The 18,267-nt window shown below is 46.2% G+C and overlaps 1 protein-coding gene across 4 annotated transcripts in view; it reads left to right on the top strand.

Annotated features, from left to right (window-relative positions):
* The window catches only part of SPAST (spastin), a 589,145-nt gene that overhangs the window by 552,690 nt on the left and 18,188 nt on the right, over positions 1-18,267 (top strand). For all 4 annotated transcript variants that reach the window (XM_078649093.1, XM_078649092.1, XM_078649091.1 and 1 more), the window contains 2 exons: positions 2,645-2,724; positions 9,116-9,186. In XM_078649093.1, coding sequence (XP_078505219.1) covers positions 2,645-2,724; positions 9,116-9,186 — 151 coding nt within the window. The remainder of the gene's footprint in view (positions 1-2,644; positions 2,725-9,115; positions 9,187-18,267) is intronic.

The following is an 18,267-nucleotide window of genomic DNA, read 5'->3' as shown; positions in this document are numbered from 1 at the left end:
CCCTTGCACGCTCGTGCTTCCTCCTTCGTCTGCTGCTTCCGTGGTTATTTTAACAAAGAAGGTGTATTCCAATGACATCCGGTTATACACCCACCCAATGTGAGGCGACTTCTCTGTATGCATCAAGTCTGGTCTAACAATTCATTAAAGGACTATTCTCTGTTTTCCCACCAGTGCGGCCTCCTCCCCCGGAATGGAACTTAAATGTAGTTCTCGCACAGCTCATGAAAAGGCCTTTTGAACCCCTTCAGAAAGTTGATTTGAAATACCTCATATGGAAAGTCGCCCTTCTTCTGGCCCTTACTTCTGCCAGGAGGGTGAGCGAGATCCACGCTTTCACAATCAACGCATCTCCGCCTTGGGGGGGCAAGCCATCCTTGGTCAGCAGAGAAGTGCCGAAGTTGTTCTGCATCTAGCGTGCATGACCGTTCCTTGAATGTCAGTCGATAGTCAGACTATAGGCGTTAGGATTCAGCTGCATTTGCCATCTTCGCAGGGCATAACTATAGACAACTGCGCCTTAGTCAGTATCCAGTACTGCCAGTCGTTGGTCTTTGGCAGAACTGCCCCAGACTTCTCCAAAGAATGAACAGTAACAGAAATGTATGCAGTGTCATGCCCTGCTGGAAGAAATTCTCAGACTTCCATTAAAACTGGTTAAAGAACTGGTACCAAATACACTAAGATGCCAGGGACTCTTGCATGGGAAAATGTGTGGCAGGCTTTGATTAATTGGCCTGCAAGGGTTGAACAAATACTGAAGAAAGCAGGGGTCCCAAATACTAGCACTGCAGTCATTCTTCCAACGGTCAATTAAAAATACATTATCGCTGCCATAAATCTACAAGGACACTATAGCCTAGTGCAAGAGAAATAACGCCAATACTTTCGGTTTATGATCAGTGGCCAACTCAATCCACCCAGAGCTCAAACCTTCAATCTCAAACCAGCACCATGAATATTTACAAAATGCATCACTCCAGTAATGGCACACCTTCATTGGTTGGGGAATCCTACACCCAAAGCTAGATGAGTCTCCTGAGAACATTATCGATCCATTAAGTTTATTGTATTGAACATGTACAGTTCCTAAGTCTGTTCCTCACCTTAAGCAAAGCAAGTCTTGCCCCTGCCCAAAAGATGATTTTTTTGGGGGCTGTTGGCATATTGACATAAGCAATAGTGTTTCCTACCCAGGAAAGGGGAAGCAAACTTGTACAGCTTGCGAAGATCTTCCAAGCGCAAGAATGGTAGAGTGTCCCAGTATAAAGCCCTTCTGGGATAAATGTCATCTACTCTTCTCAACTCTCGGATCCACATGTGCTTCCTGCAAAAGGAGCTAGACATCCCAGAAGTTGCAGCATCCTCATAAGGATTACACGGGGAATTTGGAAAGCACGCCAGTGATGGGAAGTGAAACACTATCTGTTCAAAGAACAACCACTACATCAACAAGACACACAGCACTACCTTACCAAAGATGCATCCATCAAAGAGTGGACTGGTTACCTTCAATAAGTTTTGACTGTCACTGGTCGTAGGAAGGAACAAACTGCTTTTTACTTAAATGCCCTGTAGCTCGACACTGTTGCGATTGGCTCTTCATGCTCTACTGGCTTTTCTTCTACTCTTCGAAGGCTGAGAGCTAGGCTAACAGACAACATGATGTCTGTTTTACATTTGCAAGACTAGTGGCAAACCCCCCCCTTTTGACAGTGTAAGCCCAGCTTGGTTGGCACGGGGCATTCTGCACTCAAGCATGGATGTGTATGACAATACACAGATGCACTTTGCAGACAGGAGTGTGTTACGAGTATGGTTTTGACGGCAGACTGCTAGCTTACGTTTTCTATTGTTTGGGTATCCTGGATTGGGATCTGTGTGCCACATCCCAGAATGCAAAGTGACAACATTTTGCAGGCAGATTGAGTTTGTCTTTGCTTTAATGAGAACATGTTTTCAATTTGCATGTACAGAACGTTGCTTCCACCTTTCCTACCATTCCCTTGATTCCCTGACTTTCAATGAAGAACATTTGTGAACAGTCCTCCCAGTGGCACCGTATGGATTGGGCAACACTGGTTATGAGAATTTTGGGAAATGAAAGCCGGTATACTAATCTTGTTTGGTCCAATTCCCCCACTGCCAGCCAATGATCAAGGATGCAGGCTGCTGAAAAACTAGAGTTTGTCTCTCTCAGCAGACCAAGGAAGTATAGACATAAATTCTCAGCTTTATAAGCCTTTAGGGTGAGTAAAGTGCTGAGCCTTGCATCTCATTGGCTCTAGTGTGGGTCAACAGCGGCATTGTTGGGCTTCATATAATGCAGTGTTAAATTAGTGTTGACCATTGCTTTTTAACTAAATACCACCACGGATTGAGAGTATGGTGATGGGGGAATACGCAAGAGTGTAAATCTATGAAAGATACCAAAGTTGGAGAACTGTTATTAAAAGTAAGCTACTGTTTCATTTCCTTATTAATGTTCATTGGCAACTGGAAGGGCATGTGTTCTTAGACCGTATCACCCCCTTGCGTCTTGCATTGTGACCAGACTTGTGTGATAACTAAGGAAAGTAGTGCGTTGTAGACATTATGAAATAAAAATTGGAACTTCATCTAGATTTGTTTTTTTCTTTCTCAGACAAGATTGTTGCTTATCAAAAACCTTTTAAGCAAACAAGGCAGCCCACTGACACAAAAAGAATTAGCCCAGCTGGCTAGGTAAGTACTATTAATTGAACAAATGTATGAATTTGCATGTGAAGTTTAGGCAACCTTTTGAAACTACCTTGACATTTCGCTAATAAAGTGGTATTAATTGGAATTTTAGGCCCAATGCAATTTGGTTCTTCCAAACGAAAGATGATTTTTAATATCTTTGAAAAAAGTGGGATGTTCAGTATAAAATGTTTTTGGGAAATTCTATCAAAAGGAATAGGGTTTCTGTAAAGAAACTGGATACAAATAATTTCCAGCCTGTGGGACAAGCAGTGTTGTCGAGCACACAGGCACTAGAAGGTGAGGCAGCTTGAAAGGGCGTAGTGTGTGGGCTGTTGTCTTGTATTTTTTTTATTCCATCACAGCCCATTGGAATATAAACAACTCCTACGTTTAATTTAGTCTGGGATGCTTTGAAGGACAGGGCAAGGGAGGGTTCTGGCTCAGGGATCCAGAACCCACCGAAGCAGGATCAAAGTGGATTGGCTTATGGCATTGTCTAATCTGAGGTGCCAGGGTAAAAAAAAAACGATTGACTGGGATGCTGCCCTAGTAGTTGGCAGTGGCTGATATGAGTTCGAAACTTCCATCCATCACTTTCTTGTTTTCTTAAATATGTGGAAATGCTTTCAAAATGAGATACAATCTAAGTGCGCTAGAGGGCGCGCACATGGAATGGCCGCCTAGCTGTGTGGCTCCCGTTCCTTGGAACAGTAATCCTCTAATTATCCTACACTACTGGAGGGTGATTTCCCTCTAAAGCTGCTTAATCGACGCCGGGTGAGACCCTTCACGATCGATCCAATTCTCAGAACGCTGGCGGTGACTGGGACCGAGAATCCAGCCCTACAAAGTTTGCCAGCAGCACCCTCGGAACTAGCGAGGCGAGGGGATTGGCTACTGGCCGGCACGCGAGGCCGGTGCTTACCACGAGGCGGTAGGCCCTGTACGTGAGTCCGACTGCAGCGCCTGGTGTGTCCTCGGCTCTCGGCCCGGCGATCGGCCCCGGGCCCTACATGTTAGAGACGCCTTACAACCCCCCACACTGCCTGCTCTTCACGGTCGCTTGCCTCTAACTGCGGCCATACACCTGGTGGAAACGACGGAGCTAGCCGAATGGGGTGCTTCTGATCCCCGTGGGATTTTATGCGTGTAGTGACATTTGCGTGAGGCATCGCCACCGCTGCCCCGACCCACATTGACTGCACGGAATAGCGGAAACCTGCTGGGGGCAGCGGGATCACCATTGCAGCCGACCAAGGGGGGGCGGAGTGTGCTGCCCGCTGCTTGTGGCCGTGTGGTGGAGCCCTGCCGGGGAGCACGCCTCAGCCTTGCCGGGCGGCGTGCGCGGTGGAGAACGCTGTACCCTTTGCCCTGCTGAGACGAGCGCTGCACTAGAGGTGCGTACGAAATCCTCGTACCCCTGGAACTATATTGAGACCTACTGGTGTCTGGCAGGTGGGGGCGCCGAGGGGACAGCGCAACTACCTACAGCCTGCTGTGGAACTCTGGGCACTGCTCTGCCCTGGTGCACTGCTATAACTTTGCGGTCCGGGACGATGGCTTGACCGACCGCACATCAGCGCTGCTGAGGTGACGGAGCCTTCCGTAGGAAATAATACATGGTGTCACCGGCATCTTCAGCCGCATACCTCGCTCATCTGATCGGTGGTGGCAGTTACACATAGCACTTCTGGTTGCACGCTGCCCGGGAAGAGCCTGCACCGGTTGCCGCTGGACTCCGGTTGCTATTGACAACAATCTGTGAGTAGCCCCTGCTCAATATCGCTTTCCTGGCACTTGCGACTTGGTTGGACACCCCGCTGTGCAATTTCTTCTTGAATTGAGGGGATTTATCAGCATAAAGGGACACTGAACGTGGCGTGGTGGGGACGCCCTGCTCGGTGGGGGCCTGCTGTTCTCACGGCGCCTTACTCAGCGTATTAGAGACACTCACAATTGCATCAGTGGATCCTGTGGCGGTAGGAGGCGCAAAAGCACGATGGTGCGCCCCGAAAACCGCCAATCGAAAATAAACTTTGAGGGCGCAAAAAGGGGAACGAGGACGGTTCCCGCCGAGCCGGGGCCTAGCGACGCGAACCTTACTGCCACAACATCTCCCTCTAAAGAACTGGACATGCACCGCCTGCTTCAGGAGATGCGGCAGGGCTTTGCCACTGTGGTGGAGAAAGTGGACAGAATGTCCTCCAGGATGGATGCTCTAGTACATAAAGTATATCAGCATGAGGAGAGGATCACGAGAACGGAACAACGGATCTCAGACAATGATGACGTCACCGCATCCCATACATCTCAACTTGCCCGCATGGATAATCTACTACGAATCATAGCAGCTAAGAATGAGGACTTGGAAGCCCGTAGCCGACGCAACAACATACGCGTCACGGGCGTTCCGGAGTCCACAGACACGGGCAAGATGGAACTGTACGTGGAAGATGGAACTGTACGTGGAGAAACTCCTCAGGGGATCGGTAGGAGAGGATGCCTTCTCACCTCAATTCATCGTCGAGCGAGCGCGACTGCGCCAGGGGATGAAATACATCCTGCCTGAGTTTCCCAATGAACCTGAAGTCCTGTCTCCACTTCAATTTATGCTGAGTTCACAGGATGGTTCACATTTAGTATCTGGCATGTATCGTCATCTCCGGGCGAGCGGTCCGGTACCTGAAGCCAGGGCTCGGTCACACTGGGCTTCTGACCTAGCAATTGAATTCACCGATGAACAGTAGTTATATTGCTGCAACCTCACAGCCCTAATATCAGCCAGTAGTAGACTCAAGATAATACACTACAAATTCTTGCAGCGATTATACTACACCCCGGTTAAAAAATATAGGTTCCGACTGACTGATAACGACAGATGCGAGCGTTGCCGCGCGGAACATGCAAGTTTCCTACATCTTGCTTGGGAATGCCCTCCTATTCGCCTCTACTGGCAGCAGGTACATGACGCCCTCGAATCAATGACTGGAGAATCCATACCTACTGACCCATTACTAATGATCCTTGGACACACACCATATATCCCTAAGACCTGCAGGAAATTCTTAGATATTGCACTGCTCTTGGCAAAACGACGAGTGGCATGCCGCTGGAGTCGGGGCAGAGCCCCTAAATTTAAAGAATGGCTAGCGGATATGACTTATTGTCAGGAGCAACACGTAACTTTCACTGAGCTGCTTCCGATTTCGAGTCAACCTAAAGACATTTGGGGCCCTCTGGTTAGCTACCTACTAGCCCAGGTGGATAGAGACGACAGCCCAGAGGGAGATATTACCCGCAATTGTACTGACGTTTGAGAGTGTGGGGTCCAGCCCTGCATTACATTCACCATTGGCTGGCTTCAGATTAAGTTCAATAGCTCCATACATACTTTTATGCTCTACCCAATAACATAGTCCATCACGGCCCGCTGTCATTATGCCCCATATCATCAGATGTTTACATCATGCATTTCTGTATCATATGTTGTGCTACGCCTCCTTTACTACACACACTCATTCTTTGACATTACCCCCAACCATCTTACAATGTGCTCATCCCAAGGACCAACTGATGATGCTACTCATGATATTGAACTGCTATGTACTGTAAATGTTCATTGTTACAAACGCTGCTTTAACGACTCGCGGCTCCAAACTCATGTATGTTTTTACTTCTTCTTTGTTTTGTATGTTTAAAAATCAATAAACAGAAATAAAAAAACATTTTTTTAAATGAGATACAATCTAGAGTAGTGGTTCTTAACTATTTGACTTATATCATTACTGGAATCTGGGGACACCTACTGTATCATTATTGGGATCCAGGGACTCTCACTATGGGCCAGATGTAGGTAGGAATCAATTACCGATTTTTAATTACCGAATCATACAGATTCGGTAATTAAGAATCGGTAAATAAGAAGGGGGGGTATGTAGAAACATCCAGATGTTCCATTTACCGAATCGGTAAATATCTGTATTTACCGATTCGGTAAATACCGACCGGTAATGCTCCATTCATTCCTATGGGCTTTGCAGCCCATAGGAATGAATGGGGCATAACCGGTCGGTATTTACCGAATCGGTAAATACAGATTTTGCCAAGGGTGCAGGGGGTGTCACTTTGACACCCTCTAGCACCCCCAAAAAAGGTTTGGGGCCATGTGGCAGGAATACCTGCCCTAAGGGCAGGTCTGCCTGTCATATGGCACAGGTGTGCATGCACACATGTGCATGCACACCTGAATCGGTATTTTACCATCAAATATATTTGATGGTAAAATACAGATTCGGTAAGGGTTGTGGGACTCAGAAGAGTCCCACCTACATATCAAAAATATCGAATAGGTATAACTACCGATTCGGTATTTTACAGAATCGGTAAATTTACCGATCGGTAAATTTACTGATTCTGTAAAATATGTGTCCCTACATACCAAAGCTCAAATACCGGTCGGTAACGGCCGAAAATACCGATTTTCGGCCGTTACCGACCGACCTACATCGGGCTATAAGTCATTACTGGAAGCCGGGGCCTCTGGGCTAAGAATGTTTGATGATCTGAACCACAAAGCAATACACAAACAAATACAGAAACAATTATTGATCAAACAAATGAACAAATAATGAAATATTTTATTAAACTTATAAACCTATTTAAAAAAAGTAGAATTTTAATGGATAGTTTGTCGCTTGTCTAAATTAAATTGAGGCTACTTATCGTCCATACTATACTCTGTTTAATGCACTTGTACTGCTCGCATGATTCAATCTGAGGATACAAACTTAATTTCAAGCCACTAATTTCACATTTTTCACAGTTACAGAAGCTTTTAAATTTAAAAATGTTCTTTATTTATATCCATTTTATTAATCGTTTAATATTGAATTTTCTAAGCAGTTACGGACCCCCTCATTAGGATAACAGGTTAAGAACAACTGATCTAGAAGCCTTTGGTAGATTGTGTCTCTAGGGTTCCCACCTTTGGCTCTGACCCCTCATCTCTGAGCATTAGACCTTTTTTCATGATGTACATGGGGAAGCTGTGGCAGGGCAGCAGTTAGGATAGGAAGGTTTAGTAACTTTTTAATTTTGACTGGTTATATCAATGTGTAGTTGTAGCATTTCTACAAATAAGGTATTAAGAGTGATCCTTTACTTTTTTCTAAGTACAAAACTGTGTAAAAAAATACAGTTCGTTAAAAGAAGCAGAAAGTATCTCTAAAGATTAGTACTATTTTTCAATTAATATATTTTCAACCAAACAGCTTTTTCATTGAAATGCGTTTCAAATGAAAATAAAATCTAAAAAGTCCCTTTTTCGCAATGTACTGAGGCGAAATAACATGGGTCCCTGTGGAAGCCATGTCTTATATACTCTTCGGGTATACCTACCAATGAAGAGATGAGAAGCAAACATTAACCATTGAAAACATAGAGCATAGTTTTAAAGTTTTCTTGCCCTGCCATCTTAGGAGCCCTATGAATTCCATGACATGCAGTTGTTTAACATATGCAAGCTACTTATTGCAACTACTGCGTAGCAGTTATTGGCCTGCAATTAAATCGAAGGATACATGCACCCTGCTGCACCAAGCTGAGCAGCGATAGGCAGGGCCCTCCAACAATTTTGAATGTTCGCCCACAGGTAGGTACTGCCCGATGTTCATGGGAGAGTAGGCTGTATGTCAAGCTACAGTCGTTGAGTGCTATTTTTCTATATCAAATAAGTATCAAGTTGCCAGCCCTACGATGGAATACACCACACACATTTAGGCCTGCTTCTTACTATTTTTATTGTGGGTGTAATATGTCTGAGGCAGTAGTTTCTGTGGGACCCTCCATTTTTGCTGCAGCTTTATTGTCCAAGGATCAAATCCCTGCCCACAAAGGAAGCAGTGATTTTTAATAAGGACCATGGTTAGGAGGTCAGTGCCTTCTAGGTAATAGTTTTTATTCAGAAGGGCTGCACTATAGTGATTTTGCTTCTAGATTATTCTAATTTGCTTTGTGTGATTTTTTTATTTCTGTTTTTGGCTCTGATAGAAAACATTCATAAATTGTACAATTTGTTTAACAGAGGAAGAGAACCACATGTTTCCATTAGTCCTAGGTTGTGGGCTGAGATACATTTCTGATGGTGTTAGAGAGATATCCTGCTCTTCTTGTTAAACTTTAAGACAAAAGGCAACAAGAATTCCTGAAATACATTCTTGCAACAATGAGGAAAAAACATTTTAGGGCTCCACAAAAGTTTAAGATGTAATAGAATGTTAATGTTCCATTAACTTTAAGCCATTTTTCTTCAGTTTGCTACCAAAGTAAGTAAATGGAAACAGAAAATTTTGAGTTGTTTGACAATCTCATTTTTTTCTTTTTATTTCATAAGAATGACAGAAGGCTATTCAGGAAGCGACGTAACTGCATTAGCAAAGGATGCTGCACTTGGTCCAATTCGAGGTATGTGCACTCTGTAACTCTTATTTTTAGTGCTGTATTTGCATCACTTCTTCTCTAGAGATGAGGAAATATACAAAAAGAATCAGCCTGCCTTTTTCCCAACTGCCTTTATGACCAGCATTACTCTTGTCCTTCCCATGATCACCTATCACCGACCTCTCAGTTTTCAAGTTGCTGGCACCCTTCTTATCTTTGTATAATACTGGTCTTGGCATCACTGCAAAGGGAATTCTGTAGGAGATTCCTAGAAACAGTGTCCCTTTTCTGGCTGGCCTTTGTGGTGTCCTTGGCTGAACCCTCAGCACAGCATTTAATTTGTGTAACCAAAGATATTCACTCATCTCCCAAGACGAGTGATTCGCCCTAGAGTTCTACTCCCAGTTGTTTCTGTATATACACTGATGATCAATGTGGATCACACTGGTAGAGGCTTTGCATATTTCAGTTGTACATGCTGATAGGGTAAGTGAAGGAGACTGGTGTGATGTTCATGTTGATGGTGGTCATGTGGGCCCTGAGGGAAAACATAATTTCATTACAGGAAAAGGCCAGCTATTGCTCCTTCCATCATGAAATCTGAGAGTTCGATCCTTTGTTGGAGGAGGATTTTTACAAGCTATAACTTCCAATGTGAATAGTGTTTCCTTTACATTTGCAGGGAAATTATTAGTAAGTATATAAAAGCATACTTGATTCTAGAAGACGTTTGCAAACAACGGTTGTTTGCTATGAGAAAATCAGTGCTCATCCTCAGCAAATATTGGAAGAATGAAAAAGAGATACTAACCTGGATTTGTCATTATCCTTCCTCGTTAGTCAAAGAAAACCAGTGGCTTTGCTATTTGCCACTGGCAAAAGAATCTGATTGAGACTTCTAACTGCAGATTCCTTACCTTTGAATTTCCCAGGTGTCAAACTGGATCCAGAAACTTTTGCTGAGCAATACCACTGCGCATCTGGAGGGGTGGCTCCATTCGGCGCCATATGACGTCAGCGGCGTCGGTTATCCAGTATTAGGGTATCTTTCATAGATTTACATGCCTGAATCATTCCCCGTCGTCGGGATGGGGATGGGAGTCCCCGGTACATAAATAAAGTTACGTCCCAAGTAATAGGCCAAAGGCCTTACATTAGTAACATATCTGTGTCCTTTTGTAATAAGGACCAAACTCTAGAGAAGAGTTCTTCAGTTCTTCATGGCAGACACACCTAAGAAAGGCCTTTTTAGGCCCTGTGCTTCCTGTGGTAAAAAGAGGCTTCATGTGGATGACCAACACAAAGATTGTCTCTACTGCCTTTACCCAGATCATTCTTTAAAGGACTGCAAGGTATGTCGTACCTTTTCTTCAAAGACCCTCAATGATCGGGAGGGGCGCCTCTTGATTTGGCTGCAGAGGCTCAAAGACAAAGACCAACTAGAGTCTTCTGAGGAGAGTGAGGGCTCTTCCATATCCTCAAAGTCCTCTCAAAAAAGACCAAGGGTGGCTTCTCCAGGCCCTTCGTCACAGCCACCTCAAAAGTAGATTCTTAAAAAGTCTTCAGAGGTACATCCCAAGGCTCTACCATCAAAGGTTTCTCCTCAGGAGATTGTTCACACCTTTAAAAAGCCTTCTTCCACTCCGTCGACGACGATCTCATCGACAGTGGCTTCAATGACGAGGAAATCTACGTCTACGGCCTTGTGTGTCACCTCGTTGACAACGACTGTTTCTACTTCTGTCGCCTCTTCTTCACTATCTACAACGACGACTCCATCGTCGACGGCCGGTAGGTCTGTTTCGTCGATGATAAAGAAGCCATTGTCGACATCCAAACAACCGTTGACGCTACGATCACCGATGACAGTGTCGACGACTGCTTCGTCGACGAAGACTGTCCCGTCGACATCCACTCCATCTTCGACGAAAGCTCCGTCGACGACGGCAACACCGTCAACGAGATCTCCGTCGATGACAACAACATCGTCGACGACGGCTCCGTCGACGGGAACTCCATCGACCATGGTGCCCGTCGGCGCTTCACCGTCGACGACTACACCGTTGACGGACTCGTCAACGACGACGGATTCCAATCTGAAAAGTACGTACGTCCATCTCAAAATCACGAAACGTACATTGACACTGGCCCTGACTTTTCCTAGTAGGGTCCAGCCATTGCCTCCATCTCACCTCTTAGACGAAGAGGATTCTGACGAAGGCAGTATGTTTAGAACAGTGACAAGCCCATCTGAACTTAACGTGAAGTATTAGGACAGTTTGGATTATGACGAACAAGATCAGGAGGATCCGACGGTTTATCCTGAAGAATACCATCCGCCTCCACCTCCCATGGTTTGCCTAGCAGCTTCTTTGGTTTCGGACCTGCAATTCCTCATTACGGACTATAAGCAGAGATTCCCTACTTCTGCCAAGTTTCCACCTCCAGCTGTATCTCCAACGCCAAGACCACAGCTTCCACCTTTAAATCTACAGCCGGAGCCTGTCATTTCACTACCTCCGCCTTCCACAGACGATGAGGAGGAGGATCCACATGAAGAAGGTGAACTTCATGACTCCCAGTCTACTCATGATGAGTGTGACGAGAATGTCATACCCTGTCCTGCTTCTCCCGTGCCTACGCAGTTCTGACTCACCTCCTGAAGACATTGGGGGATTTCACAACATAGTGGAAAGAGCAGCGCAATGTTTCAAAATACTTATGCCATCACACCAGCAAGATTGCCTCCCATATGATTTTAAGGAACCTTTTAAGAAATCTGTCAGATCTATACCCATTATAGAATACATTTGGGATCAGGGTGTGAAAATAATGCATAACCCTTCCTCAGTGCCCCCAGTATTGCCTTGAAATACAGAGCTCCAGATACTGCCCCAGCTTGCCTGACAGGACATCCCAAACCAGACTCTGTCATCACACAGGCTTCTCAACGAAAATCACAAAATCCTTCTGCCCCACTAGCCGCTCCTCCGGACAAAGCAGGTCGAAAGCTTGATAACATTGGGAAACGTTTCTCATCAATATCGGCTTTAACAGTGCGTGCATCCAATTCCTTGGCACTGTTAGGGCGTTATAACAGACAGTTTTGGGCAGACATCATTCCATATCTGGCGGACTTGCCGGATGATCCGAAAGAGGAGAGAAAAAAGGTCTTGCTTGAAGGAGAACAATCTGCATCAGAGATAATAGATTGCGCGATGGATATCGTTTCTACGGCATTTCGCCAACTAGCTGGCGCAGCTGTATTACACGACGCCAGGGTTGGTTGAAAGCAACTTCATTCTGACCAGTAGTGCAAACAAAAATGTTGGACATGCCCTCAGCTTCTTTTCGGATCACACATTGATAAAGTTCTTCAAGGTATAAAAAAGGATACCGCGATACAAAAGGGGATGATGGACGGAGCGTTTGAGCAAATCAAACACTCACCCCCAGTCAACTGTTCTGGGTTTAATCCATCACCATTCTTTAGCTCACTCGGCCACCCCAGTTCAGACATGGCAATATGCAAATCAGTCTGACCCTGTGCCTCATGGGAACAGTCCAGCCCGAACTGCCAAGCCATGTCTTCCCTGGACCGGAAACAAGCATCCTGGGACCGGTTTCAGATTCATAATCCTCATCAGCCAGGCTATCTTGAATCCAGTGGCCAAGTGAGCAAGGGACTCACGTCTGAGCATACCCTGCCACACTTAGGGCGAACAAAGCGATCCAAAGGGGATGATGGACGGAGCGTTTGAGCAAATCAAACACTCACCCCCAGTAAAAAAGGATACCGACACGGCCAGAGCTTTGGGTACCGTGCAATTCAAAAATCCGCCTTTTCTTGGCTCATGTGGAAGAGGGCAATCCTCTACAAGGGGTGATTACCAAAATCGATCTTCCTACTCTTCTGGTCAGCAATATCGGCCACAATACCAGCAGCGTCAGCAGCAACAGTCATCCTATACTAAATCCTCCTTTCATGGCAAAGGTGGTCAACAGAAGGGCGCTGCTCGGCGACAATGACCTTTCACTTCCGCCAGTCTCCATTTAATCTCCGCCCTCATCAGTTGGAGGAAGAATTTCCCATTTCCTAAAAAATTGGAAACCAATCACAATGGACCGTTGGGTACTGCAATTGGTTCAATTCGGTCATTCACTGGAGTTTACCCAAATTCCTCCCCAAAACCCCTCCCCGACCTATGCTTCACAAGAATCGACGTAGTCTACTTCGGGAGATTTCACTTATGCTCCAGAAAGGAGCTATAGAAAGGGTTCCTCTTTGTCAACGGGGGAAAGGATTTTACTCCCGCTTTTTCCTAGTACGCAAAAAGGAGAAAAAATGGAGACTGATCTTAGACCTGAGAAACCTCAACAAATTCTTTAAAAAGCAGTTGTTTCATATGGTTACCATCCAGGAAGTACTACAACTTCTCAATGCGGAGGACTACATGGTATCTCTGGATCTTATAGATCGCTAGGCTGATCAATAATCAACCCATATGGCTATCCACAAGACCTCTGTTGGACAAACTTCACTGGCTTCCTATCGCCCAACGTGCGGCCTTCAAGTCAGGGTGCATAATCTTCAAAGCTCTGCACGGTAGAAGTCCCAAATTTATCAGCTGCCTGATAGCAAGGCACGTCCCACCCCGCAACCTACGGTCCGCCCATCTTCAGCTCCTGACCACCCCCACATTCAAGGTCAAACGCCAGGGTGGTTGTAGGTTCTCTTACCATGCCCCAAAATTCTGTAATTCTCTGCCACTAGCAATCCGGAAGTGTGACAACCTGCTGGGGTTCAGACAGCTGCTTAAGACCTGGCTGTATGAGCAGGCATTTGCGTAACCTGTTCTCCGCCCTGACTCTTGCCTGATTAGCGCCATGAAACCTCTGGGAGACCGTGCGCTCTACAAATTCCTACTAACATAACATCTTTAGGATGCCTATTTTTACATCCCTATCCACCAGACTCACAAGAAATTCTTGAGGTTTGCAGTAGCGGGCAGACACTTCCAATTCCATGTCCTACCGTTCGGACTTAAATCGGCGCCACACATTTTTACAAAATGCCTCTCTCCAGTAGCCGCATATCTCAGGCAACAACACCATCAGGTCTTTCCATATCTTGACGACTGGCTGGTCAAAGCACCATCTCTAGAAGGCGCGTCCAGGTCTTCCGACGCCTGTCTACAGCTTTTCGATCGCTTGGGGCTCACTCTCAATCGGGACAAGTCTGTCCTCCAGCCTTCCCAGCGTATAACTTTCCTGTATGCTACTTTCAACACGACCCAGAAGAAAGCGTTTCCGTCACAGGAGCGAAAAGATAAGCTTCTTTCATTGGCAATTCCCATTCGTTCCAAGAAGTCTTTAACAGTGCGCCTTTTCAAATCCCTGCTCGAGATGATGTCTTCATGCATTCTACTAGTTCCACACTGCCTTCTTCACATGCACCCTCTTCAAGAGGCCATATCGACTCAATGGGTCCAATGTACAGGTTCATTCAACGATGTCATCCGAGTGACTCCTCAAATGGTCAAGGCTCTAAGGTGGTGGATTTGCCCTCAGAACCTTTCTCAAGGCTTCCCTTTCTTGCTTCCAGCTTCGCCACATATCACAACAGATGCGTCCACATAAATCTCCTCGAATTGCGAGCTGTCTATCTCGCTCTTCTGGCATTCCTACCAAGAATCAGAAATTCTCTAGTGCTCCTACGTACGGACAATACCACGACAATGCAAACAAGGGGGAACTCGCTCTCTAACACTCTCTCTCACGAGTCGCAAAAGATCTGGAACTGGTTGCTCCTTCTTAACAATTCTCTTCAGGCAGAGTACGTCCCAGGAACGGACAATGTTCTGGCCGATTCTCTAAGCAGACAACAGGAGGCGTGTCACGAATAGGAAATGAATCAGCGGACTCTCAACCGCATATTCTCTCAATGGGGCACCCCTCTCCTAGACCTGTTCGCTACAAGGCAAAACGCCAAATGCCAGCACTTTGCAAGCTGGCATCCCCAGAAGGGATCTCTAGGGAATGCATTTTCGATCGCATGGTGCAACGTCTTTGAATACGCTTTTCCACTGTTTCCCCTGATTCCCAGAGTTCTCAGGAAATTGAAAGTGGAGCCTTGCACGCTCATTCTGATAGCCCCAGCTTGGCCATGCCAGCATTAGTTCATGGAGCTTCACCTTCTTTCCTTGGAACCGCCGATCCAGTTGAAACCGTTTCCCTCTCTTCTCACTATGAACCACCAACAAGTCCAGCATCCGGATCCGGCATCTCTCAGATTATCCGCTTAGCTCCTGAGTTCAGGGAATTCCAGGGCCTAGACATTCTGCCGGATTGTAGAGCAGTTCTGGCTCGGACGGACAGTACTAACAAAACCCACTCCTTAAAATGGAAGAGGTTCTGCATCTGGTGCAAGTCAAAGAAGATACACCCTCTTTCGCCTTCTCCAGTACAAATATTGCCTTACCTTCTCCATCTGGCGAATTCAGGTCTTGCTCACGCTTCCATTAAATTTCACTTGGCAGCAATATCCCGTTTCAGAAGATCTTCTGCTGGCCCTTCTCTTTGGTCTAACAGGTTGATCAAGCAGTTTCTTAAAGGCCTGTTCAGGACTTTTCCTCCTGTAAAGAGTTTATCTCCCACTTGGCAACTCAACACAGTTCTTGCTCAGCTCATGAAGCATCCTTTTGAGCCGATACACAGAGCTGATTTTAAGTATCTTTCCTGGAAGACGGCGCTCCTTCTGGCCCTTACCTCGGTGAGGCGAGTAAGTGAGCTCCAGGCATTTTCAATTCAAGACCCTTTCCTTCAGTTCAAACACGACAGGGTTATACTACGAACAAATCCTAAGTTTGTGCCTAAGGTCCCGTCAGACTTCCATCTCAATGAACCTACAGTCTTCGTTCCTTTTTTCCAAATCTTCACACAATGGCAGAAAGAACTCTGCATTCTCTGGATCTTAAACGCTGCCTAAAGTTTTACATTGACAAGACAAAGACCTTCCGCAAGTCCAACCAACTCTTTGTGACTTACAGTCAATCTAGGAAAGGTCTTCCACTCACTAAACAAAGTATCTCTCGCTGGATCTCTGCAGCTATTACGTTCTGACACCAGCAAGCGGGGCAACCCCTACTTTCCAAGGTCTGAGCCCACTCCACTAGGGCGATGTCTACTTCCATGTCACTCTTTGCAGGTGTGCCTATCACAGACATTTGCAGAGCAGCAACTTGGAAGAGGCCGCATACCTTCACCAAGCATTACTGCTTGGATACCGAACTCATGAAGGATGCTGCAGTGGGACAGGCAGTACTTCGTCATCTATTTTCGATAGAGGCGAGACTTCTTTTCATCCCGCCATCCTTTCTTGTATACGCACATTGTGTTTCTTAATGCTTTCTTTGATTGCAATTTGGTACTTTCTATGTTTCACATTGACATGTTATTATCTGGTGAATTTGTATATGCTGTACCATCCGAAATGTGCTTATCATTGCTTACTACTCTGATTCAGGCATGTGAATATATGAAAGATACCCTAATAATGGATAAGAAATGCGTTACTTACCTGTAACTGCAGTTATCCAGTATTAGTATCTTTCATAGATTCACATGCAACCCACCCACCTCCCCTGGAAGGGCTCATTTAGTTCTCTCAGTGATTTTTTTGAAAATTTCTTTATTAGCAGGATATATGAAGTTATAGTAAGCAGTGCATAACAGGTCGGTACATGAGTCACATATTTGCATCATATGGTCGCACTGACAGGATATACACATTTTTCATTTGTCATTATGTTATCACAACACCCAAGCTAAACTCCCCCCACCCTCGCCCTCCCCCCCTCCAGGCACTTCCTATTCACATTTATACCAGCCCGTGGTGTCGGACATTCTCACACATATATACAGCGTGTGTTGCAGTATACCTGCTGTATGCGTACTAGGGGTATGTGGGGTTAGACACTGTTGTGTTAGCGCCGTCTGTGGCTGTGCACCTGTAGTTCGTGCGATGGGTCCTACCTAACGGTGAGCGCCGCATAAGTGTCAGTCTATGAGGTGGGACTACCCCCATTCCTGGTGACCCAAGTCTACAGTGTGTTCTGACTCTGAATCGTTCCCCGACTCAAAGGACCCCAGCAAGGCATTCCAGTCTAGGGAAATGGGGTGTCTCCTAAGCCCTCTGCGTTCTTCGCGCTGCAACATCGTACTTTCAGCCTTCCCCCACCTCACTAGCTCCGCCCTCCACATCTCAGGGTCTGGTGGCTTGGGGGACTTCCATCTCATGGTGATCGCACGCTTCGCTAATATCATGGCTAGGTCTGTAAACCGTGTGCCCACACTCTTCCTCCGCTCCACAGGGCCCAGTCCCAGGAGGGCATATTCCAATGTGTTGTATGGTTTGGAAGGGACTAGTCTAGCCAGGTCAGATTGTACTGCGGTCCAGTAGTACCCCAGCTTAGGGCAAGCCCACAGCATGTGAACCAGTCGGGCATCCTCCCCCCCACACCTCGGGCATGTATCAGGAGTGTCTGGGAACATAGTGTGCAGGCGGTGAGGCGTCAGATATGCTCGGTGGAGGAGCATGAGCTGTATGAATTTAAACTTCTGGTTCCTCGATACCTTTTTGGTGTACTTCAAGATCCTGTCCCACTCCTTATCTCTGAGTGTTCTCCCAATGTCATGTTCCCACTTATCTCGTAATGGTTGTAGCGAGATGGCCCTGCCCTCTCTTATACCATGCGTTATCCACCTGGTCAGGTGGCTGCCAGCCCCCATTAGATATTGCGTCGTGATTAGTGGGTTCGTGGGTGGCTCCGTCCCGTCAGGGGCCCATGCCTGTGCTATGTAACATTTCACCCCTGCGTGTAGCAAGAACGACCTCCCAGGTGAGTGGTGTGTAATGCGAAAGTCTTCAAATGACATCATCTTTCCATCATTAAAGAAATCCCCCACCTGTGTCACTCCCAAGTCGTGCCAATCTGTAAGCATGTGGTTTGATAGTGTTCGCAGCCCAGCCGGCAACCCTAGTAGTGGTATCGTAGGGGCGTAGGTTGACGTGGGAGACGCGTATTTTACAGCCCGCCTCCAGTG

Source organism: Lissotriton helveticus, chromosome 6 (genome assembly GCF_964261635.1).
Source record: "Lissotriton helveticus chromosome 6, aLisHel1.1, whole genome shotgun sequence".
NCBI lineage: Eukaryota > Metazoa > Chordata > Amphibia > Caudata > Salamandridae > Lissotriton > Lissotriton helveticus.
The sequence above is the reverse complement of the archived record's forward strand: the minus strand, read 5'-3'. Positions and strand labels throughout refer to the sequence as shown.